The sequence below is a fragment of the Bombyx mandarina genome, chromosome 19, assembly GCF_030267445.1.
Source record: "Bombyx mandarina strain Sakado chromosome 19, ASM3026744v2".
NCBI classification, from domain to species: Eukaryota; Metazoa; Arthropoda; class Insecta; order Lepidoptera; family Bombycidae; genus Bombyx; species Bombyx mandarina.
Window position 1 is genome coordinate 9259901 of NC_143225.1, and position 27533 is coordinate 9287433.

Sequence of the window (27533 nt, forward strand, 5' to 3'; positions counted from 1 at the left end):
CAGTTTCGGAAAAGTTTTTTTTTAAATTTTATTTTATTCTTTTATTACCAGAGAACAAGAGAATGTGTTGTGTGGTCATTTATTTACGTTGAAAATGGTCAGTGGAGTTTATTATTAGGTTATTATGTTATTAAAATTGTCTTTTCTTATTAAAAAAATAATAATTAGTTTATTAGTTTAAGTAATAATAAAAGGCCCGCCAATTTTTTTTTTCTAATGAAATACGTACTCAACAAATGCTTACGATTGACTTCCATGGTGAAGGAATAACATCGTGTAATAAAAATCAAACCCGCAAAATTATAATTTGAGTAATCACTGGTGGTAGGACCTCTTGGGAGTCCGCACGGGTATTTACCACCACCCCGCCTATTTCCGCCGTGAAGCAGTAATGCGTTTCGGTTCGAAGGGTGGGGCAGCCGTTGTAACTATACTGAGACCTTAGAACTTATATCTCGAGGTGCGTGGCGCATTTACGTTGTAGATGTCTATGGGCTCCAGTAACCACTTAACATCAAGTGGGCTGTGAGCTCGTCCATACATCCAAGCAATAAAATAAAATAAAAATTGTCATTTGATTCGGTTCAACATGACGCGTTTCTTGCTACTTCGTTAGGAGATCGTGCAAGAGATATAATATAATATTTGCTATTCGTTAATTCAACATCATTTTTGAACTAAGCTAAATAAGATTTTTGAAAAAAAAATATGGTACAATTTTTTCAATTTTTTTTTTGCAATAGTAAATAAATATCTGTACTTTATTCATTCAGGTGACGATTTTCTACGTAACCTTTTTACTTTCTCGTATACGTATTGACAGATTAGATGCCTATACCTATATTGAAAAGATAAATGGATTCTTTACATCACTCCTCTAATCCACAATTTATCGGTCAAAGTGTTTTGAAAGACTAGTATAAGACTAATAAAGATTAAATAGGGAGTGTAGGTAACGCTTTTAAAAATTAAAGTGCTTGCAAACATTGAGTTTAATAAGTTGATTATTTAAGTTTCAAAATAATGAATCGAGGTGTAATAACTATTTTAATTGGCTTTTAAAAGTACTCGAGATCTTTACGAAAACAATTGCAACGGAAAACGACTTAGCAAATGTCCTTCTTTAAAAGAGGCTTGTGGAGAGTATTAAGCGGTAGGCAGCGGCTTGGCTCTGCCCCTGGCATTGCTGAAGTCCATGGGCGACGGTAACCACTCACCATCAGGTGGGCCGTATGCTCGTCTGCCTACAAGGGCAATAAAAAAAAGCAAGTAAATTAAGGTTATTTAAAAAATAACTCAAAATTAGGTCGTCATGGTTCTTCTTCGATATCAATAACTGTTTTACCGGATTTGTCCGGCTTGATTCGCCACCAAAATCGCTAACGGACATAAAGCGGCTTTATCCTCGGCCGATAATTGCGGCTTGTAATACAAGCTTTGCGGACTGTCGGATTAATTTTCCCCACCCCGGGCCGGAACAGCCCTTCGAAGATAGCAAATTGATTTGTTTTTATGAGTCATAGGATATCAAAGGAACTGTTAATTTGAGTTTACGTAGCTTTAGTGAGGTTTTGCAGGTACAATTGTGTTGGATACATGTTAAAAATGGAAGATTTGGAAATTTTATTTAGAATTTACAATTGAGGTATTTGCGAAGAAAAAACGTTAAAACTTTTTTTTTTGTGCATTGTTGAGCCGTATTTATCAGTAACAGCTACATAATGTTTAATCGTGTTGCGCTACGAAACGCTGTGGAATAATATATGAACAAAGCCAAGCGATTTTTTATCCTACAGATGCTGTTAGCCTTGAGAGGCTATTTCAGCTTCACCCTAGCGTGTAGGTGAGCTCACGGGGCTCAAACCGGAAGTGTTGCTAGCACTTGTCCTAGCAAGAGCAGTGCTTCGCAGTATCTACCACCGGATCGGAAACGCGATCCACTGAGAAAAAGATCCAAGCGAAGCAAATCGTCAAAAAAACCTTTTTTGTCAATTAAAATAATGTTATACTTATTTGTGATTGAAAACAAAAACATTTATTGCGTTACACAACAGGTCTATCAATGATATTACATTGTACATATAATGGAAGCATCAACAACGTCACCAACACCAATTACCTCCCGATAATTTCCGAGGGGCATCCGAAAGTTTAACACCTAACATATTTACGAGTGATGTCCCCTCAGTTCCCCTATCATAACGCACGCACTCCACAGATAATGCGGAACCCCAAAATGTTCATCTAATTGGAGATCAAAGGGAGGGCGTCTAATCGCATACACTTTGTGTATACTCGATAGGATTTTGGAATACAGTTGCTGGATATGTTTTTCGTTTATTTGTTTAGTTAGTTTGTAAAAATTTTCTAATTGTTTAAAGTTCGATGAATTTCAATTTCATTTTAGACGAATTTCTGGGTGAAATATTGTGAAAGGTATGTATTAAGACATAGCCAGAAGCCACTAGTGGAACCCGGTCACGTTCCTCTGTGACTGTCTCCGACTAACGCTAATTGTATAAGAAATTTGGGTTTATTGAAATTGCTCACACTCAACTTATCTTACGTATTGATGGTACAGTTTCATCACAAATGCACTGGTTAGAATCGTGAAGGCTTCGAACATACAAAGAAATAGAATTCCTATAATGACGTACAAATTGTACTTGGACATTTCTTTCTGTTCAGAAGCAGGGATATTCTTGCTTCTCACTTGGAAAATTACTGTACCCATTGTAGTGGCGAAATGTTCAAAAACCTTTCCCTATTTGATGCTCACAATACAAAACCGCCAGAATAAAATTAAAATAAAAAAGTCCGAGTCAGTCAGTCAGGATAAATAGATGCATATGTGCTATTCTAGTTTTCTTAGACACATCATATCATTGTTTGATGACTAGACTCGTGTATTGTTTTTGTCAATTACGCCGCTATTTGACCGGAATAGCTACGTAAAGACCTCCTTACTTGAATATATATATGTATAATAATAATACATATACACATATATTTTGCGTTTGTGTTTTTAAAAGCTATCACCGGATACGCGTATGTATGAACGTAACGTAACAACAACTAGCATATTGCATTCCTTGTGTGCAATTGTCTAAGTAATTTTTAAAACTGAGAAATATCTATACCCTAAATCCCTTAGCTTCAAACCAATTAAAGGTATTAAAAAAGTATCTATCAAACGCACATGTCTTTAAGATGCGATTTGGCCATGTAATTTCCTCGTCGCGTAGTTCGATTTTTCGCACCGAATCCAAAGCTGTCAGCGACTATTAAAGCAATGGCTTAGTTAGTACACCGGACATTATACAGACCTGTCAGTTTGTTCGTTTTGTGGGAGGTCTATCGAAAATGACGATTACTGAAACCTCAAGTAACATGTCTTTTAGGTAATAATTACTCGACCAGGCATAGCTAAAGATGCTGGAATATTCCTTAGGCTACTAGCGAATAGCTAAGGAAAAAAAAGTTATAATTATCAAGCAATATCAAGCAATTTGTAATTTCTTGACATATACCAAACGTGCCTTAAAAATACAACACCCGGTGGTAAATATTAAATTAAAAATATGTTATTAAAATCGCCCAATTCGCGAACACGCTGGTGTGCGACAAAGATAACGCTCTACGAAGCCGGAATAAGCCGAATGTCTCTTTCCATACTACGATGTGCAATATTTATCGCCGAGTACTGTACTGTTATCCATATACATAATATACGAATATTTTATTATTATTATTTTATTATAAAGGTCTAAACACACAATTTCCAATATTGTCAGTCGGTGTGTGAAAGTGTTTGGAAACGTGTGTTTCAAGCAAATTGATTTTCTCGTAAGCTAAGTGTGAAGTGTTTATATCGTCATTGTTTATTCACAATGTAAGCTTAAATCGTGTATTAACTAAATATGCTTTTTCTTATATACACTATGAAATACTATATTACGCTATTCCATCAGATCTTTTGTTTGTGGCCAGAGGACCTGTCTGGGATGCTATTATCTTATTATTTTCCTACCTGTACTCACATACACCTCCTCCTAACTCTGGTCTTAAGGAGTGATTGTAGTATCAGTTGTTTATTAAAATAGTTCCTGCACTGAGACTTCGGGAAAACAGAATTCACAATGCAATCAGGCTTCAATTTAAGGCGTACCAATTTGAGGCCTATTTGCGCATCTAAACTAGTAACAAAGTCTTTCTGAATAACTCAAAGTCATTTTGAGGTTTTGGTATATACGTAGACAAATATAAAACTATATGAACTGTAACAGTAGTCTCTATTACCAAACAAATGTCTTCATCAAAAGTTCAAATGTTTTCGATCAATAAATTTTTGATTTCCATGTAACATAATTTTCTAAGAAACCCAACTTCTTCTAAACACATCAATTAGTCGCTTTCCTCCGGACGTTTCCTATCGATCGTCCAAAGCAGAACAAGTTCGAATGAGATGTAATTCTCGTACAAACATACCGCAATGGGAATCGTTTAGCACCAGCCGGCGTTATCAAAGACTTGTCCATTCATGAAATAGCCAAGAAACTCTAGAAACATTTATTCAAAATTCGGCGTCAACAATTCATTCATTTATCGAAGTACGAATGAATTCTGTTTTCAATCCAATCTTTTGGGAGTATAACGGAGTTTGATTAAGAGTCATTTGTTTTTAAATCAATCTTAACTTTTTACTATTACGAATTGAGAAAGCCTTTCATTTTGATATATGTTCTAATTTGTACATTTCAGACAGTAATCGGTATTCGGAATTTCAATGTAGCTAATTTCTGCATTGTGTGTATTCAAATAAAAAACATAATCCTAAGGTTTTATTAATTTATTTATGATTATTGCCACTGATTCTTTCTTGAAGGAACCGTCCACAAGAAGAACGACTAAACAGCGTACGTTTGATTTCGACACTAAGACATCAGTTCATCAATTGAGGCTTTGTTTTCGCGGCCATCGCCCTCTTCACTTTGCCGTGTTTTACATATAAACTGACTGTGGTACAAGTCAAAAGAAATAGTCGTTTACTTTTCTGGTTAAGTAGTATTCCGTATTTAGATTTGTTTTAGCAAAAATTCATATTTAAGGTCGCCGCCAATTAGAATTAGAATATGCTTATAAATTTTCAAAAACTGTTTTTGCTATCCAAGATTTTACTAATATACGTAATTTGGCTAACGGAATCAATTATCAATTAAAGTCGTCGTGGCCTAAAGGATAAGACGTGCATTCGTATTTAGCGATGCAACGATGTTCGAATCCGCAGGCGAGTACCAATTTTTCTAATGAAATACGTACTTAACAAATTTTCACGATTGACTTCCACGGTGAAGGAATAACATCGTGAAATAAAAATCTAACCCGCAAAATTATAATTTGGGTAATTACCGGTGGTACTTATACTATAGTATACTAAATATACTATGTTTAGTTATGTTATACAAGATGAGCACGACGGTATGCACCATATTGCACCCAAGTGTACTTAACAATACAGAAACAAAATTGTAAATTTTAAAAAGTTGTGTTTTTTGTGCTCGAAGCATTTGCTTAGTACCTAGTCTGTGCCTTGGACCAAACCAGAGAACCGTTTGTTTACCTCATTAAAGTCTCAGTTAAAACTGTGCCACATACGATCCGATCGGAGGAGTGACACCTGCCTCCGCCTCTTTACACTCAATTACTGACAATTCAATGGACAATTATTCGAACCGTTTGTATGCTCGAAATTAGAAGTTTAACTTCCCAACGTTTACCTATGAAACTTAATATACCTATATTAAATTTTAAAAAAACGTGTATAAAACTTATTGGATTTTATTTCTTAATTTTTAAATATAAACACGTGGAACAAAGTTTCTATTTTGGTAAAATCGAGCCTACATAAAATTCAAATAGAACAACAGACTTCATCATGCAAAACTTAAACATTTTTATTAAATTATTTTGACATGTTTATATTTTACTACTTATTGAGTGATTGTACCAAATTTGGGTTAGATTGGAGTTATTAATTCGATTGCATGAATAACTAAGGTAGTCGTATAGTAGAAAAAAATATATCTCAAGTACAGTTTAATAGCTGTAGTAAAATTCCTTTTCGTTTCAAAATTTCTCAAATATTATTTACAACTTAACAGCTACTCATTGTATTTTCTACTTGCATTTGCATACATTGCTTTATTCAGAATAAATTAAAAGGGCACTTAAGTTTTCATGATTACCCTCGATATATTAATTAAGCACTCTTTTGAGTCATTTTTTATTTCACCTTTTTTTATTTTTTTTATTGGTGAGATGGGTGGACGAGCTCACAGCCCACCTGGTGTTAAGTGGTTACTGGAGCCCATAGACATCCACAATGCAAACGCCGCCACCCACCCTGAGATAGAAGTTCTAAGGTCTCAAGTATTGCTACAACGGCTGCGCCACCCTTCAAACCGAAACGCATTACTGCTTCACGGCAGAAATATGCAGGGTGGTGGTACCTACCCGTGCGGACTCATAAGAGGTCCTACCTACCAGTAATTACGCAAATTATAATTTTGCGGGTTTGATTTTACATTCTTAAATACTAGCGGCCCGCTCCGGTTCCGCTCGGGTCTTTAACAAAAATTTCAATTATATTTGACGTTGTTTTATTTTTTTAAATAAAAGAACACTTATTACGGCATAACTACAATAGTTAGACATATTTTGCTGGCGCGACACTTTTTGTAATTAATAATGTGTTTTACAAAGTCGTAGTACCTTATTTTATTCTATCACCAATAGTTTTCGTAGGGCACGCGATGTAAACAATATTTTAGGTATTTTTTTTTAGATTTAGCCTATGTCACTCGGGAATAGTGTAGCTTCCGAACAGTGAAAGAATTTTTCAAATCGGTTCAGTAGTTTCGGAGCCTATTCAATACAAACAAACAAACAAATTTTTCCTGTTTATAATATTAGTATAGATAACAATATTGCAATGTATTTGTTTATCTTTGCAATACGAAGTCAATGTAACCACAAAATGTGAAGTCACGATAATGCGTTCGTTACGATGATTGTACATTTTATGATTTGGATAGTACAATACACTTATATGTTAACGATTGACTATGAAATAGGTTTACGATTTCTTCGATTTCTAGTTTCAAATTTATGATAAACATTTTGTTTAGGAAATATTCCGTAACTTGATTGGTATCATCAGGTCAAGTGTAAATATGATGTCATAGTTAGATGCTGGTCGAATAATTAACCAATTAAGGAATATAATAATAAAAGGATTAAATAATAAAGGAACCTTTCTGATATTGGTTTTATATAAGTCTTGTTGAGCGAAAATGAAATTTTATGTTCCGAAGAATGTTTTTCCCCATGAATAATCTACAATTGTAACATTATGTACTGTCTATCACGATTTAAATTGACAAACTGTTGTCTGTCTGGGATTAGTAATCATTATCATATAAATAAAAATGGTAATAAATAATTACAATTCACTGTTAAACTGATTCAAAACTGCACAGTGTAGTTGCTGAGGTTTACAATGACTTTTTTGTTGTTGATGTACAGTCGAGCTTACAGCCCAAACGGTTTTAAGTGGTGATCGTCCCTAAGCATGTCTCGAATATCACCTCGTAGCTTGAGACTATGTTACTTTAGTGACGTTAGTGATTGTAATTCACGTCAAGCTGTTGAATATCGCCAGTAAATTGGTTGGTTGGTTGGTTGATTACAGGTGGTAGGACCTCTTGTGAGTCCGCACGGGTAAGGTACCACCACCTCGCCTATTTCTGCGGTGAAGCAGTAATGCATTTCGGTTTGAAGGGTGGGGCAGCCGTTGTAACTATACTGAGACCTTAGAACTTAAATGTCAAGGTGGGTGGCGCATTTTCGTTGTAGATGTCTATGGGCTCCAGTAACCACTTAACACCCGGTGAGCTTTGAGCACCTCCAACAATATAAGCAAAATCTATATATATAAAAATGAATTGCTGTTCGTTAGTCTCGTTAAAACTCGAGAACGGCTGGACCGATTTGGCTAATTTTGGTCTTGAATTATTTGTGGAAGTCCAGAGAAGGCTTAAAAGGTAAAGATAAATATGCTCGGTATTAAACAAAAATAACAATTTTGTTTTTCCTTTGATGTGTCCCCCCCCGTCAGACGGATTCCTTTTCTTTTTGCTTTAAGTTTATTTTATACAAAAGTTTAGGACTTTTATTTATCGATTGAGGCACTACGAAGTCTGCCAGGTCAGGTAGTAAAAAATAACAAAAAAGAGACTAGGGGCCACGACACAACCAAAAACTCATTTAATGATGGAACGCAACGGTAATTCATAATAATATAGGTCGACTTATCAAACTTATCCGTCGTACACGACTAGACACAGTAAAACACGAAGTTTACGAGCTATTAGTCGTTACTACAATGTAATTGCGATCGGAACGACAGGAAAATTCTGTAACATGACACACAGTTAAGGTTTTTATTATTATGTGTGAACGGATTATAGTTTTGCCTTCGTGAATGCGATTACAATATTCGATCCTAAATACTTTGTTCGGTTAATTATATGTTGTGTTAATAATCGATGTTTTGATTATATTAGATGAACAATTTTCTATTGAATACTACCTGACCCGGCAGACATCGTAGTGTCTCGACGGTTATCGACAAATAAAAGACCTAAGCTTTTGTATAAAATAAACTTAAAACAAACAAAAGGAATCCGTCTGACGGGTGACACATCAAAGGGAAAACAAAATGGTCATTTTTATTTAATTCTAAGCATTTTCATATTTATCTACCTTTTAAAACTTCTCTGGACTTCCACAAATAATTCAAGACCAAAATTAGCCAAATCGGTCCAGCCGTTCTCGAGTTTTAACGAGACTAACGAACAGCAATTCATTTTTATATATATAGATAGATAAGCAATAGATGTCAATTTCATTGTATCATTGTATGTTTCATTGTAAAATATTAGGTCATGCCTAATATTTTACAATTATCAGAATACGAAAAAAATATTTTCTTCGTATTTTATTTCTAGTATTTTTTCTTTTTTCCAACTATTATCTACATTGAATAATAACATTAAAAACTTTTAATTACCGGTCAACTTGATTGGGCGCGGTAGAAATAGGTATACAAGCGGTAGGTTTAGTGATAAGATAAGATAAGAATGTATTGCACCGATTTTTCGATGTATCAATGCGATTTTTACACAGCCCGACCTGTTCGTCCTTAAATGATAAAGTATCCCATCACATACACTAACAACACATAATTATAATTACAGTCGTAAAGAATCACACTCCATAATTGTAAATCTCTTTCATTTCCATAAACGCTGTTACTATTGTATTCGGATATTCACAAGACGTTTATTTATAAATCCATCCCCTTAAATATTACAGTTTGAAATATTAGTGACCATTTGAGATTGTCTTGCGGCGAGGAGCGTGGTTGCAATCTTAGGGACGCACGTTCACAAATGCAATTGTGCTTTTGTAGTTTCCAAATGTACGCACTTTCTGAACATACCTACATGTGGTTTTTATAAATCAAGTGATTCACAATCAATAAATTCGAAAGTAAAGTACTTTTGTTCGTTCGTAATAATTCATCGTTGTTAATTTAAGTTCAAAATGTTGGAACTCTACAGATTTTTGGCATATTTCTAGCCAATAACACCCAATCAAACATGTACGATAAATGTTGTGCTCTAATTGTTTGAGAATGTATGTTCGTATCTTTAGCGACAGTCGCGGCCGGGTTGTGGCTGGTTTTTTTTGGTTTGTTTATATATTTCTTTTGCTAGAAGTAGAATCCTCTCAGCAGATAGGAAACGACGCGACGAAGGAGGTTAATTTTGGAGGATTTTTTTTGTGTAATTTCGCCGACACTTATGCACATATTCTCAATTCCGTGCACACCGCAACATCGGTGCTGCAACCTCTTTTGAGAAGCGATGTCGGAATCTTTTCAAAACGTAACGCAGTTATTCTTTGCGGCACCAATAGGCAGGACGCCATCACCAATGCGTTAAGTGTCTTAATGCGAAAACATCGTGGCATAGTCCCATATATGAACTATTTGTTGTAACCCGATGTTAAGTGGAGATATTCAAACGCGAATGCCGTTGTAGGAAAGTCAATAAAAAAATTTATCATTATAAATTTGTTTTTAATGGTTCGCGAAAATCGAAGGAAATGACATATATTCCATGTATTCTACAACCTTAGCCCTCAAAGCCGCTCGCACAAGTTGGCTTATTGAACTGATTCCACTTGTCCACACTTCGTATCAGCGTAAATTGTATTGCAATTTATTTGTTAACTTACGATAAACGATATGTTTCGCCCGAGGCATGTTATAAACGGTTCAGTGTGAGATTGGTGATCTTGGCTGCTTAAGATATTCCAGAGCTGATGGAAATTATTTAAATTTATTTACACGTGTGGCCATACTATTCATCTTTTATCGAATGCAAGTCTTTACGCTTTATAATGCATTTTTATCATCAATGCATCAAATTTAAAAAAGCACAAAAGATTTAGACATTTTTATTGATTGATATTTTAAATCGTTATTCAATTGGCTTCATACGTTAGGGCCGGTGGTAGTTTGGCTGTCGGAGACGATAAGTATTCCACAAAGTATCACAGCCAACGATATAAGAAAAAAATCTTGATATTATCGTAATACCATTGTCGCTCGTAAAAGTGTTGGTTGTATGACCAAGCTTAAAACTTCTCACGACAAAACTCCTTCAATGTTTCTTTTTAATAACTACATATTACGTAGTAACATTCTAATACCTAGCCTAGCATTCCAAATGTACTTTGGATCTCATGTCTATGTTTTCCTAACCCTCATTTTAATAGTTGCTGTACTCAGCGTTGGTAGTAATTCTATGTTTTTTTAGGGTTTTGTTTGTTTCTGTACCGTCAGTATGTTCTAGCCCACGTTCCAAGAAAGTAATAGTTTCGTATTAATTTCGGTAAGCAAAAGCTATAGAAATAAACAAAAAATAATAATTTAAAGTTACTTCTGAATATCTTAAGTTAAGATTTAATCGAGGTGTTCTCTGATAATACAGGTACACCATAAAATTCTATCATAATATTTACTCACGATTCATTAAAATTCCCTTGACTTCATTTGCTCCATCGAAGCAACATTAAAGGTCGTTGCTATAAAATAAACCTATGGCATAGTTCACTTCGCATTGATTTGATGACGAGATACAAACTAATTTAATGTTGATAAAAACTTGTTTAAAAATTTGTTCGCATTTTTATATTCTCAAGCACCCGAGTGATTTAGATCCACTTTTCATCAATTGCTTAAAGATTTATCGCCTTGTGGCCAAAATCTACAACAGTAAGGTAGAAAGTAAGTAACTACAATAACAATGGAAGTTTTTTGATGGCATAACATGTTCTGTTTACACGACAACGAACCTGAAAGAAACTTTTCTAGAGGATATTTTAATAGTATCGATGTGTAGTGTTTAATAATATCGATTAAAGTAATTAATAGCCGTTCCTTTGTGTCAGCCTGGACGTATCCGAATGTTTTTACTAGTGAGCAGTAAAATTTGCAATAGCTCGTAAAGTTGATATAAATGTTGACGTTACATTGTTAGTAGTCGAGATTCAGGCGTATATCGATAAATTTGACGATGAATATTATCCTTTTTTTTGTACTAGTTATACGAAAATGGCAGGATCGTAGGTAACAGCTATAGCAACGTTGTATACGATGTGAAAACTGTGAATGGTTGTTATAGTTCTTTTCATTTTTCATTATTATTATAATTTATTTGAATTGTATTTTTTTGACTTGTTTTTTCGTATAATGCAAATATGTTTTCTTATTTTAAAAAAAAAGAAAATATTTGAGAAAAAAAAAAAAAAAAACCCGCTGTGTTTGTTTCGCTGGTTCTCCTCAGGACTGTGGCTTTTTTTGGAACCGGTGGTAGAGTTAACATTTTCTTTTACATTTTGACACTCAACAAGTGTGTTTTTGATGACATCCAAGTTGAAATAAATGATTTTGAATTTGAATTTGAATTTGAAAGTATTGAGTTTGAACTTAACAATTATTGTTTTAATTGTTTTCACGACTTCATTGGCTCGATTTGTAATGTTCTAATATTAAACTTTGCAACACATCGAACTGTCTTAGAAAATATTTATGTCTATTTTTGATTGTTGAAACTGAATTTAAATTTTTAACGTTCTTTCGCTTCATTTCGTTTTTTGTGTTTATCGTTATTTATCTTTATCGAGACTTTATCAATATTATAATAACATTTAAAGGTGCAACACTAGAAATTCAATTTATTCGCATACATATATTCCATTGTTTGTTTTATGTTTATTATTTAGAACCTTATTCTCATATACTCATTGAATCCAGTTAATTTTTAATGGGATTCATATTATATTGTTGTTTTGAACCATCTGATAACAGGTTGATCTGTTGCAAAAAAAACATTAAAACAAATACATGAAAATATTTTTATCAAATAAAAACAATTGCAAAAATGGAGAAAGCGGATCAAGTTTGTTTCATATATGAAAAAAGGCAACAAGGTGTTGAAAAAAAAGTTATATATGGGAAAAATAATAATTTGTCAGTTGCATGATCATATTGTTAACAAAATATTTACTTATTCAAGCGGAAAGGGGAGAGTAATTGGCACGTAACAATAGAGATTAAGAGGCTTATTGCCCAGTTTTGTGATTCAAATATAAACGGTCAGTGGGCGACAAAACGCTATGATAATATTCTCCTATTGTTATTTTTTTTTCATACCGTATGCACTGTACAAGAGATACTCTTTCATCTTTCTCTATTGTATCACTTTTAATACGTTGCCGAGAGAGAGGGATGTCATATTCATTTTCGAGTATACACAAAGTTATTCAATTTTAAGGATAAGTCCAAATGTGTACCGGAACCTGTTTTGTTTGATTTTGTGATTTTAATAAGACCGCGTGTGAATTTCCTGCCTGTATTTTATTAATTTGGTTTTTTTTATTTACTAATGTGTGGACGAGCTCACAACCCACCTGGTGTTAAGTGGTTACTGGAGCCCATAGACATCTACAACGCAAATGCGCCACACACCTTGAGATACAGTTCTATAGTCTCAGTATAGTCACAACGGCTGCCCCACCCTTCAAACCGAAACGCATTACTGCTTCACGGCAGAAATAGGCGGGGCGGTGGTACCTACCCCTGCGGACTGTAACTGACTTATGATTGGCTGCCGAAAATTACCGAGACTAATGGAAAAAAATTACAACGATGATATAACAAGATATCGAAATACACGCTGATTTGGGAAAATATATTATGTAGAATGGGTGATAGCAGTATGCAAATCTTGAGTTTATTTTTTCATTTATTGCTTAGGTGGGTGTACGAGCTTACAGCCCACCTGGTGTTTAGTGGTTACTGGAGCCCATAGACATCTACAACGTAAATGCGCCACCCACCTTGAGATATCAGTTCTAAGGTCTCAGTATAGTTAGTTGATAGGGAAGACTACAAGCTCGCATAGATAAGTACCATCGTACTGTCTGTTTTTGCAGCGAAGCAATTATTCCAATTTGTAGGGTGGTGTTTAAGTATAATACAATATAACTGACACTTCGATTGTACCTCACTTTTGTGTTGTAGTATCAATGGGTTCCGTTAGCCACTAAATACCAGGTAGATCGTAACTACAAACAAAAAGTTCAAATGATAATCCAATCAAATTGTAAAGGGTAAATAGTGATTACGGGCTGAGATTCGACTGATAGGACTGTTGACATTTTCTTCAAAAATAAACGTAAAAAAATGTCTTAGACGACTCTAAGACACGACATTGTCTATATGTCCACAAGATGTCCACTCATTTGCATTTCAGTCTTTACATATTTCTGTTTGTCCATAGTGACGCAATCGAAAAAGCATACTCATGGAATAAGCCTGAGTTCTGTGATATTAATAGTACTTTGAAGAAAATGCTTCAAGGTTGAGACTATTTTTTTTATTTAAATAGAAAACAATATGATTAAATCATATTTACTAATAATTTTTTTTAAAATGTTTTGCCTAAATCCCAAAATTTTAAAGCTATGAAGTTCTATTCATTATATGCGTGATTTGTTTGCCTTGTGCAAACGAGATCAAACCATTAAATAACCCTTATATTTAATAGTATTTATTAATAAGATGGACCGTTTGGTCCAGCGTTTGACTTTTAATGGCAGTTACAAGAACACATCAACTGTAGGGTGACCAAACGTTTATGATCATTTACATTCCATACAATTACATTACATTTACATTTAATTCAAAATTTAAAGATTATAAAATTCATATTATTAAATATCATTTAGAGGCATAAATAAATACACAAAAATAAAAAAAATTGAGCAGTATGTATATATATCGCAACATGGTCGATGGTATATTTTGAACTCCAGAGTGAGAAATTGAATCACAATCGCACTCTATTATGAGGGAACTTCTTCAACCAAGATCTCGCTCCAGCTGGCTTCGACGGATTTTTAAGTTGTTGATTAAGTTTTCTTTGACTATGGGAACAACTGTGCTAATGCAACATGACCAAAGGCGGTTATCTGGTGGTCCAGGCCTTACTAAATATTTAGAGAAAGTACGTGAAAATATGAATGAAACTGCTTTTGGCAGCACACCATGAATCCGATTGTGAAGCATTAAGGTGTGAGTGTTATATAATTTGCAAATTTAGAAATTTTAACCCATAGACACAGCCCACTGAGTTTCTCGCCGGATCTTCTCAGTGGGTTGCGTTTCTGATCCGGTGGTAGAGTCTGCGAAGCACTGCTCTTGCTAAGGCCAATGTTAGCAACACCTCCGGTTTGGTTCTCAAGGCTATCAGCATAGGTAGGAAAAAAAAAAACAATTATTTTAGAAGTCATTCTGATGGTGTTATTACAAAAAAGTTTTCTTTGATCGACGTTTATTTCCTTGTAGATACTGTATCTAATACTAGAAATATTTCCTATTATGAAATTGGTAGCCCTATAACTGCATCAATCTTCGCGAGCGTCAGTGTCGGTTCGGTCGCGCCCCTTGCGATTAATCACAGGGGCGAAGCGTTTTCGATTAGCGTCGTGAACTAAGAAAATAAATATAAAAAAAAGCTTGTTCCAATTACGTACCGACCGGTACGGATCATTTGTTTAGGACGCGACACGGCTGTTGAAGGGTTAAACGTTACGCGTGCCGATTGACGATGTACCAATGCTCTGTCTCAAGCTCTTGCTGTTTCATTTTGGGCACTGCTTAAAACGTGCAACGGTTTTATTTTCGTAATCACGCTTAGTCTTCTTCTTCTTCTTCCTAGCGTTTTCTCGGTCTAGTGCCAGAGTCGGCTTTCTTAAGCTCTTTAGTTTGCCCGGTCTCCGGTATCTTTCTAGGTGAGGTTGTTCTCCGTCATGTCATACATATATTATTACCTTTATGAAATGTTTGATATTTATGCTCAATACGTTCGTTCCCATGTGTTTATGACTAATGAACAATCCCGGTATGTTGACAGAAGGAATTTACAGAAACATGCTTCGCGTCCTCTTATCTGAATTCGTTCGTTACCTTCACAACACCCACGGGAACGAAGCAGTTTTGCATTCTAGACCACCATAATCCTTTTCATCTTTAACAAGCAAGTATATGGCAAAGGCATGGGATCACGTAAAGCAAAGGTATCGGAAATCGCATGGCACGAAGACCACGGAATTCCTAACAACATAACATTTAAAACATCACCAATGGTTTTTGCTAATGTATTTGCACGCTATACAAGATATTTGCTAGCACACATGGCCACGGTGTTGATGGCCTCACTCAATTTGAACTTCGTAAATCTATAGGTAGGTATCTACAGGGTTTGCTTTATTTATCAAATAAATAGTGTCCGTTTCCGTCGATTACGTTTCGCGGTGATGTCATGAATAATAAATAGTCGGGAGACGTCTTATAATCGACGCAAACCCCGTCACTAAGGTAATTAGCTAAAGCAACGGTAATAGTTTCACAATGCTAAAGAGACACCGTTATTCATGATTCGCAAACCGTGACCCGAATGTACGTGAACCGGAAACAGGAAACGTCAAATGGAGTTCTGTTGTCGCCCAGTCCAGTTCTTAACGCTAAGTGCCCCGATGTAATTGTACAATGCAAACAGAATGTTTGATCGTACGTAGCGCCGCGCCGTGCCTTTCCCGTGGTTTGTTTAAAGTTGTCGTGTGACGTTCTTACCAGAAAATCATTCGGTTCAAGATGATTTTTATGTATTTTATAAAACAAAATTTAAACAGTCTAACCAGCAATTTGTATTAAAGGGTTATTTATCAATTTATCTGACGTAAGTAAATACTGGTGGTAGGACCTCTTGTGAGTCCGCACGGGTAGGTATCACCGCCTATTTCTGCCGTGAAGCAGTCTTGCGTTTCGGTTTGAAGGGTGGGGCAGCCGTTGTAACTATAATGAGACCTTAGAACTTATATCTTAATGTTGGTGGCGCATTTACGTTGTAGATGTCTATGGGCTCTAGTAACCACTTAGCACCAGGGTTGTAAGCTCGTCCACCAATCTAAGCAATAAAAAAAAAACGATAAAAAAATCAACTTAATGTGTGGCCCTTGTTCTTAGACTTGTCAGGTCGACGGGCCATTTCTGTTTATGTAACGGGAAATGCTATTTGATTTTAGACCTTACACGCATCGAATTTCTCCACAAATATTGTAGATAAATAATTTGTGACCAAATAATTAACTATTTATTTAGGAGTGAAACACTTAAGAATCTATAACGTTAAATTTGAATAATATTACACATAAATGTAATATCATTGAGGAAAGTTTAATTTTGAAGTCATTAACGGACAAGTAATATCTAACTGTATTGATAACGAAATAAACAAACGCTGCCAATAAATATGATGTAAGAATAATATTTGGCATGGCTCACGCCGCGACTAGATTCAGCCAATAGGGCATCAAATGTCGAGTTTGAACGTAATATGGCTTTTACGCGATGCATTTAAATGACGGAAATCAGCATAATTATTGGCAACGACACGCCTTTCGCAGCGGGAGTTACGTACAAGCGAATAACGACCTTATTAACATCGGGTTTTTTTATCTTCTTCCTGTGCACTATCGTTTGAACAATTATTTTGTGACAATCTATAAACATCGTTTGTGGCGGTTTTAGTAAACGTGAAATAGTTTTTTTTTCATTATTCCTTTTCCATTTATATTAATCGTAACGTTTTCCAGACTACATTTACATTTCAACCTTTAGCTCAATTGACGTTTAATCACTATTATTACTGGTTTATTACTTATTGTACTGGTGGTAGGACCTCTTGTGAGTCCGCACCACCGCTCTGCCTATTTCTGCCGTCAAGCAGTAATGCATTTCGGTTTGAAGGGTTGGTTTGGTTTTTTGTAAATATTAGATTTTTTTAAATATTACAAGATGTATTGCAACGTAACATTTATTGTAATATTGAAATGCCCGGAGCGAGCAACTCATTCCCACTTTGTGCAATCTTCTAAATAATCAAAGTAATAAGATAATAACTTTTATCGAAGTTAACTAAGCGACATTCTACAAGTACAGGGCGTAATACATTATTAATGAACAAATTAATATTCAGTCGTATTGTGTGCAACCGTGCGTAAGACAGTGACCACGTGCGCCCGCATACGAAGAAAACAATGAAACTGCATTACTTCAAGTTAATTTAAAAATTTCAACTCTCAAATAATGTTGTCGATATGCGACAAAGGTAACATTTAAAATATATATTTTTTATTGCATATTTGGGTGGACAAGCTCACGGCTCACCTGGTGTTAAGTGGTTACTGGAGCCAATAGACATCTACAACGTAATGCCACCACCCACCTAGAGATATAAGTTCTAAGGTCTCAGTATAGTTACAACGGCTGCTCCGCCCTTCAAACCTAAACACATTACTGCGTCACGGCATAAATAGGCAAGATGGTGGTACCTACGCATACGGCCTCACAAGATGTCCTACCACTATTAGAGGTTGAAATACCATATTGATTGTATCTTTAAAACCGAAACGCATGACTGCTTTTTAGCAGAAAAGGCACCACGAAGCAGTATGGACGTGTGGAGTTTTGAAGTTACTGGACACGATATTAAGTTCCCTTTTGTGCAATCAAATCTTAGATGAATATATTCTTTGCACTAATGCGCCGTCTAAATTAGCAGTAAAATTAAATGTGTTTTTTTTTACTACCATCAAGAATGACTACATAATATATTGTAGGTATTGGCTGGCAATTACTGGCTTATTGATCATAAATCCTTTAAGTACTAAAAAAAAAGTTTTGATATTTGCGTTTTGTTTTACCAACGAAGCGGAATGAAGCTTATAAATTACTAGCTTTTGCTCGCAACTTTGGCCGCGTGGAAAAGTTACTTTGGCATAACGCAAAATTTTACCCGCCTCTTCATTTACGTAGAAAGTGAAAATATTTTTGAATAATAGAATGTTAAAGAGTTATTTAAGGTACCGAAGTCACGCTTTTTAACCGACTTCAAAAGAGACTCTCATACATTAGACAGACACAGATACAGAGAAGACTCTCATGCATTACTTTAGCGAAACTTTAACCGCAGCGCACGCAGTGGAAGCTCTCAAAAGGGATTAAAACCCCGATTTTGAAACATTCTTTATTGGTGCTCCGCTTGCATTGGTCTTAGCGTGATGTTATATAGCCTTCCTCGATAAATGGGCTATCTAACACTGAATTTTTCAAATCAGACCAGTAGTTCCTGAGGTTAACGCGTTCAAACAAACAAACTCTTCAGCTTATATTCATTTATCATTATCATTAATTGTTTTATTCTGTTGTTGCAGCTTTACGAGATCAGCGATGATCCGCAGCGGAAGGAATTCTTGGACGATCTGTTTTCGTTCATGCAGAAACGTGGTGAGTGTGTTTCATGAAATACTTTTTATTAGACGACGATACAGACACCGTATCTGAACAAAAATATGTTTCTTTGTCTATGGTTATGTAAAACTATTTTTAGCGTTCTCTGTAAATTAGCCGAGGCGTTTTTGTGGGGAAAAAAACAAGGTTTTCCATTATTGACACTACTCAGCTACCTCTGAATACCAGGTGGGCTGTGAGCTCATCCAACCATCTAAACAATAAAGAAAAACAAAAAAAAACAACCAAATTCCAAGTTAAACTAACTGTATAGGCTTACAGCAATATATTTTTTTTTGTTTGCCTTTGTAGGCAGACGAGCGTACGGCCCACCTGATGGTAAGTGGTTACCGTCGCCCATGGACTTCAGCAATGCCAGGAGCAGAGCCAAGCCGCTGCCTACTAAATAACCCATCAGTAAATATAGCTTTACTGTCGCTATTAGAGTTATTAATGTCTATCGACGAAAGGTGAATGGCAATGCTAATAGGGACCAGATCCCCTCAAGATCTGTTGTCATCTACTGTTTATTATAGGCTTGTTGATGCAAATTTGAGCGTCTAAATCTTTGAACTTTCATTTTCTAGACTGCGTTTGATTAATCCCATGTACCAATTGATATTCGTCGTAATTTATCACGAGTCTAAATGCTTCATTCACGATCGTCGATCGAAGTGATAGGACCCTCCAGTTAGGTTAGACCCCTAATTTGAATAAAGGAGAGCCGTTCAAAGAGTTCTTGTTCGCCGGCTATCGATACAAATCGGATGTGGGGTTATATCATTCATTCGATGTATAAACGATTTTATATTGTGGATCGCTCGATAAGATCTCGGATGATGAACGAGCCGGACCACGCCGGTAGAACTATGAGAGCTATTAATGAATAGATTTATTGTGAACCGATTCTGATAGCGTGGGATTATCCTGCTACTTGCCTGAGCGATTGGTCTAGTGGTCTGTTGTAGCAATGACGCAACTGTGGCAAATTAAAAAAAAAAATGGGTGGTGTCGTGGGACACCGGATAGGAACGAAGTTCCTTATTATAAAAATATTAATTTTAAGGTCTATTCGAAGTATAAAGAAAATAAAACTGGAGGTTTCACAACAACCCACGGTCATTAGGTAACGTGCGAACTTATTGTGGTACACTTCATTCATGGTTGTTTGCATAAGAGTTAGTGTATTGTGCAAACGAACGCTCTGAGATCGTAGTCAATGAATATTAAAAAAATATGGTATTTTTTGTACGTTATTGCAAAGTTAAGTTGTACACTGTGTGCATTACTAATTTGTACGTTATTACAAAGTTAAGTCGTACACTGTGTGCATTACTATTAAAAATCTTACGTTACGGACGTTTTTCCCGGTAAGGGTACCCCTCCGTATCGTCCCATAAGGAACTTCGTTCCAAAAATCCTTAAGTCAATCGTGAACATTTGTTGAGTACGTATTTCATTAGAAAAATTGGTACCCGCTTGCGGGATTCGAACACCGGTGCATCGCTACTCACGAATGCACCGGACGTCTTATCCTTTAGGCCACGACTTTGTAAAAACTTTGTACCCCTTTTTACAAAAATTGCGCGGACGGAGGAGTATGAAATTTCCCACACTTTTAGAGAATATAGGGAAGGGATGCAAAATGCTAATATTTTTTAACTACGCACCATATAACTACACTGCCATGTATTTGACACAATACTTATCTAAATACTCTTTTATATTTTCAAACTTTTATTATTGTTTAAAGTCTGTGGTCAAATTGAGAATAGATTAATATTGTTTGTCTTTAATATTATTTGTCTATTAGTGTAGTCTTGGCGAAATCTGTGATTATAGAAGCATATTAGTCTTTGACCATAGAACCATAATAATGTTCAAACTTATAATTTCAATTAATTATAGTCGACTTTCGACTACTGGTGCACCATTAGTATCTATAAATCGATATTTTTTTTACACACTTGCTTCGCTGATTCCGTCGGTTTTTACAACTACAGTCGCGACAGCTACAAATATTTGTGTTTTAGGAAACACTTGGAAACGCGGTGCTCGTAGATTTGTCGTATATAAATCGTTTTAATGACTCTAATTACTAATTGTTTCTAAAGCTTAACATCCGTGTATCACGCGATGCAATTACGCTCTTATTAATTTACGCTATAGAAGCGTTACATATGAAACGACTGTGGGAATTCGCTAGTTGATCTCCATACGCTATAATCATTATTCTTTAAATATCATAATAGAAATAATTAAGCCTGAGATCGTTCAATCGCTGCGGGCTTCATCGTGCGCGGGCGCATGATTGATAACTCAACTGCCATCTCGCTTTAGCTTACCCATTCTAGTATATCCCATCTCGGTCTCTCATTAATTGATCCACCTTGTAAATGGCGCCGTTGTCGTTAGATAGATATCGAATCGTGTTCGTCAAATCGATAGTTATTGTTTGTAGGGGCGTCGGCGTTATCGATTTTAATCGAATTAGTGATAAATAAATTTGGTGTTCATTTTCGTGGGTTTGATTTTATTTTGCTATTTTCAACTATTTTCTCCAATGTTTCAAGTAAGATGGCTGCCAAAATAACTTTTTACATATTACAAAAACAGACTTTAAAGTATTTTACAAGTCAATTACCGTGCTAAGTTTAGATAGATCGCGTAAATAATTTTAGTCCGGGTACTACCGAGAGATCGGCCTTCTAGAACTACAAACTTTCATCAAAAGTATTATCGTCACCTCATTACCTAGCTCTTCTTCTAACTCATTGACTTTGATTACAGAGTAACGTACTTCCAGTTTCTACAACCCATAGACACAGCCCACTGAGTTTCTCGCTGGATTTTCTCAGTGGGTCGGATTATGTATCCGGAGGTAGATTCTGCGAAGCACCGCTCTTACTAGGGCCAGTGTTAGTAACACCTTCGGTTTCTACACGCTAGGGCAACGCTGATATAGCCTCTCAAGGCTAGGAAGAAAAATAAACGATTTTTTCCGGATCCGGTGATAGATTCAGCGAAGGACTTTTTTTATTGCTTAGATGGATGGGCGAGCTCACAGACCACCTGATATCAAGTGGTTACTGGACCTCATAGATATCTACAACGTAAATGCGCCACCCACCTTGAGATATAAGTTCTAAGGTCTCAAGAATAGTTACAGCAGCTGCAACACTCTTCAAACCGAAACGCAGTATGCTTCACGGCAAAAATAGGCAGGGTGGTGGTACCTACCCGCACGGACCCCACAAGAGGTTCGACCACCAGTTAACAGGTTAAATAAAAAAGTTTCTGCAGCCAAACATTTATGCGTTACTCTTTGGAAAATACAATAGCTGATATTCCAATAGAATTCTTCGTGTTGTCAGTCTCGTCTAAATTTGTCCAAATGCACTGTACCGATTCGAATTGAAACCATTCTCGTTCCTAGTGGAGCAGTTAACTAAAAGTTGAAATCGTTAGAATTAATTGATTCGACCCCGTCTTAATATCTCGTACGTCGGTCATCAGAACATCGTATTAATAATGTTTTATCATTTATTATTAAGGCCGTGAGTAATGAAAGTTTGTCGGATACGCCCCTCAAGTCCCGCACTCTGTCTTCGTCTGGATACAAGGAAATAAATTAAATACGTTGGTTCTAAACTTTTTATTGACCTCGGATGTTCGGTATTTAAAAGTGACAAAACGTTTCATAAGCTCTTTATATTCAATTGTACATACGTTATTGATTGTTAAATTGTTTATATATATATTTTTTTTGCATATAAGGGTAAATGATGTCACTTACGTGTCATAGTAAATAGACTTCAAAAGGTACCCACATTGAGAGGCGAGGTGTCTCAGGTGCATTGTATTATGGTTCGCGGTGTTTCCCAAGACTCCTTACTACAAATAATTCTGATTGTAACGCGTATCTGGGGTAGTAAAGGCATTAGTTTCCCTAAATCTGACGTTTCAGATTAACTGGGTTCAGGAGTTAGTCGATTTTTACTTAGTTAATCTAGATAGGAAATAGAAAGGATACCGAACATCTTGAGATCGTGCCCGAAGCGTCTAATTTATTTGATTTGAAAAAAAATTGTTCCAACGTTCAAACCAAAAGGAGGTGGTAGGTATAGACTCTGTCGGGATGGACAAACACAATTTAAGGACGATTGAATTCAGGAGTGACTTTCACCTGTCCATTCTTGTTAACTACATATTATTATTTATGTTTGGTGAATTTATTAATTTTGATTAAGAGGGCTATCACCTAATAAGTACTATTCATAAATTATCAGGAGGGCAACTATAGTAGATAAAACAGTTTTGTTTGTAGGCAAATTCTTGTAGACAATTTTATGCCTTAATCCGTAATTACTTTTTAATCTAAAATTCCGAATATAGGAATCAAAGATTTAACCGATTAGCTGTGTAAGAGTGCAGTGTGATGATGTTACCGCGTGATCGCCTCGTTAGCAACTGATTGATCGGCCATCGGCCTGTTAACACGTACAGGGTGTTGTTTTTTTTAATAGATATTTTTCTTTTGCTATATGTTTTTATAGTAAAACTGTTCATAGTTTTCCATGGAAACACATGTGTTTGTTTGATAGGCTGTATATTTGCTAGTTTCAGAGCAATAGCTATCGTGTTGATGTTTCTGTGTTGACTTTCCCAGTTTACATCCCTTTACAATAACCGGAGCCAGATTTTCTACAATTACAATTTATTCAATTTCATGTTTTTGATCTTATTCTCTCCGTATTGCCTATTTCGAATACATAATATTTTAAAAAACAATGCGAATATATGTTATAGAAATCAGGTTACTAATGAAAAACATCACCATGTACATCTCATCTATTGTTTCATTTCTTAATAGCGAGTGCGGTATAACTAATAACATCTCATTCGGATTCATTTCCCGTGATTAATTATCTGTTTAATCGATATAAGATGTTGTGCCAACAGCCTTCTCGGGTTTCTATCAATAACTTAATAAACAAATCTCAAACCTACGCTCTAGCATTTTAACGACTAAATTTCCTTGCAATCAAACCGATGATAGATTACGTTAAAGAGTTGATCTATCAAATTTTTTTTCGTCTCATTGAAGATAGCCTTTGTTGGGGTTTTAATTGGTGTCTTAAACAGGCTCGTGTTTAATTCGATTTCGTTTCTGAGTTCATTTGTTTTTGTCTGTTTAGCTTTTAGTTGCGCGTTAATCTAAAATTGATTGATTGGCTGCGACTCCGTGGCCGGAGGCGAGGAGTCCTATCGTAAACGAGAAACGTTTGTGGATTTTAATCGATGAATAAAAAATGCAATTTTCTTTTTTGTTTTCGATGATTAGAAACGTTTAATGATGGGTGTGGATGTCGTGATTCTGGAGACGTAATATGGTAAAATTACATGTATATATACCGACGTATAAGTTCCAGATACCTATATATATTCCAACTAATAAACGGTTTTATTTTTTTAAATTATTATTGTATAGGTGGGTGGACGAGCTCACGGCGTACCTAGTGTTAACTGGTTACCGTCTACAACGTAAATGCCGCCACTCACCTTGAGATATAAGTTCTAAGGTCTCAGTATAGTTACAGTTACAACGGCTGCCCCTTCAAACCGAAACGCATTACTTCTTCACGGCAGAAATAGGCATGGTGGTGGTACCTATCCGTGCGGACTTACAAGAGGTCCTACCACCAGTAAAAAGTTCATAGTTGGTTAATAGATTTATGGCTACAATATTCACAAGGCCTCTTCTTCTCTCTTCCTTCTCCAAAGGTCGGATCTGTGTAAAATATTTCATATATAAGTACATATTACATAGGTCATATATTATTGTTATTTGATTTATGTTATTTTATATAAATATCAAATATATTTAATATAATATCTAATCTATCTTTATCTATATAAATATATTTTTTGCGACGTATCATCCAGCTTAGAACTGAACTTTCCTCCGCGATACCTGTCCTGCTTACTGGACGCTTTGACATCTCATCCATTTAATAAACTTTGAACTACATCAGGTAGCCATGTGCTCGTATGCCTATGGTGTCAATTGAAGACAAGCGAACCCTCTATTAATAATAATAAACAGTTGCTCAGACTTAGACTTTGAAATCGTCGTGGCCTAAAGGAAAGACGTCCTGTCCATTCGCGTTAGCGATGCACCGGTGTTCGAATCCCAGGCGGGTACCAATTTTTTTAATGAAATACGTACTCAAAAAATGTTCACGATTGGCTTCCACGGTGAAGAAATAATATCGGGTAATAAAAATCAAACTCGCCAAATTATAATTTGCGTAATTACTGCCGTGAAGCAGTATGGCGTTTCGGTTTGAAGGATCGGGCAGCCGTTGTTACTATACTGAGACCTTAAAACTCATAGCTCAAGGTGAGTGGCGGCATTTTATGTTGTAGATGTCTATAGACCCCGGTAACCACTTAACACCAGTTGGGCTGTGAGCTCGTTCCCTCATCTATGCAATAAGAAAAGGATAATCTAATGCTACAGCATAATATTTTTTTCCATTCCACTTTATTTTCATTCATTTTTAAATATTTGTGGGCCAATTATAAAATTTAATTGGTTTATTAAGGGTGCATTATGCATTCGCGATCCGTCACGAATTCGTAAAATTCAATAAAACACGAACCGAAGAATTTTAGTGACGCGTAACTTTAAATAAAACTAAAGATTGATGGTGTGAAATACGTACGATCGACTTGGGGCGAAGATTGATGAGCTTCGTGAACGAGTAGATCTGCGGTTGTCACTCTAGATCTGCTTGTAATTTCATTAAAATGTTTCAACGTGAAAATACGCATTACGCTTTTCATTTGTCATTCTCGACTACAGTGGACTGCACTATCTATTTTTTGTTGAAGTGAAAACTTCTTTAGAATCGTTGTGATTTCAAACCGGATGCAACGGAAAAAACGACAGGTAAGAGACACAAATACAAAAATGTGTAGGATGAAGCAAAGAATGAGACAGAAATATACATACTATTTAATACAGCGCCATCTGTGAGATTTTTTAATACTAACGTGTGTATGAAAGCTCTTGTAGTGAATTTTAATTTAGGATTATACGTGAAATTAAAATATCAATTCACAGAGGGCGCTACCTTACAATTATTTACTAATGACAAAATTTTACATATACTTAAGACGTTTAGGATAATTGTATTTTAATTTTGGAAGGTTTCACTTCTACCACGTGTGAATTGCACACATGGTTTTTTTTTTGGTGAAAATACGTATAGGTACCAACTTTGTTGTGAATAATCGGTCATATCAGATTCTCGATCTCCAGAACCCCATAGAATACGTCATAGGTTTTTTTTTTAGATGGGTAGACGAGCTCACAGCTCACCTGGTGTTAAGTGGTTACTGGAGCCCATAGACATCTACAATGTAAATGCGCCACCCACCTTGAGATATAAGTTCTAAGGTATCAGTATAGTTACAACGGCTACCCCACCCTTCAAACCGAAACGAATTACTGCTTCACGACAGAAATAGGCGGGGTGGTAGTACCTATCCGTGCGGACTCACAAGAGGTCCTACCACCAGTATTAAGACTCTTAGGATTACTCGTATAACCAACTACATCGATCATGCGCTTTCTATGACACATTGTTAATATATTACTTCTAAATACAATAAGATTTGCTAACCGATTTAAATACATTAATGGAAATAAATTAATCATGGGAATGTAAATATCTGTGAAAACAACATTCAAATCGATCTATCCATTAGCTGTTTTCGTTAAGATCTACGTGTGACTTTACCATTTTACAGATAAACTGGATAATACTTATTTATTTCATACCTATGCTGATAGCCTTGAGAGGCTATATCAGCGTTCTAACGTGTAGGTGAGTTCTCGGGGCTCAAACCGGAGGTGTTGCTAACACTGGCCCTAGCAAGAGCAGTGCTTCGCAGAATCTACCACCGGATCGGAAACGCGACCCACTGAGAAAACTCAGTGGGCTGTGTATATGGGTTAAAATTTCTTGACATACGCTTGCTTTCTAAGAGCTCTGTTTTACTATTAATTCATTCTTTAAGCGCGTGCAAGATTCTGAACTATTTGATGGTCATCTTGTACTAATAAGAGGGCCGCGTGTCGACCCGGATCACTGCGAGACAAGACGAAGCAGATTGACGTTGTGCGTAGGCTATTTATTCTTCGGTCTAATGTTGGAATATGAGCCGCAGACATATATTAAATGACTCTTTATCCTATGAAATTGAAATTTTCAATCTTTGCTGGCACCTCAGATACCATCACAATGCACAGTAAGTTTCACTCGAGTAATATCAACAATTGTTTATTATATTTAATACATCATGTGTGTTAAGTGGTCACCGTAGCACATTGATATTATTATTAAAATACCGCTTTGAGAAATGAGGTCTAGGTATGTCTTAATTGTATATCGGATGTCCCGCCTGCAAGCCGAAACGC

At 35.8% G+C, this 27533-nt stretch overlaps 1 protein-coding gene across 8 annotated transcripts in view; it reads left to right on the forward strand.

Annotated features, from left to right (window-relative positions):
• The window catches only part of retn (retained), a 163851-nt gene that overhangs the window by 84006 nt on the left and 52312 nt on the right, over positions 1-27533 (forward strand). For 4 of the 8 annotated variants that reach the window (XM_089735344.1, XM_089735349.1, XM_089735346.1 and 1 more), the window contains exon 4: positions 18970-19042. In XM_089735344.1, coding sequence (XP_089591470.1) covers positions 18970-19042 — 73 coding nt within the window. The remainder of the gene's footprint in view (positions 1-18969; positions 19043-27533) is intronic. The other 4 variants (XM_089735345.1, XM_089735350.1, XM_089735347.1 and 1 more) reach the window with 1 other exon arrangement.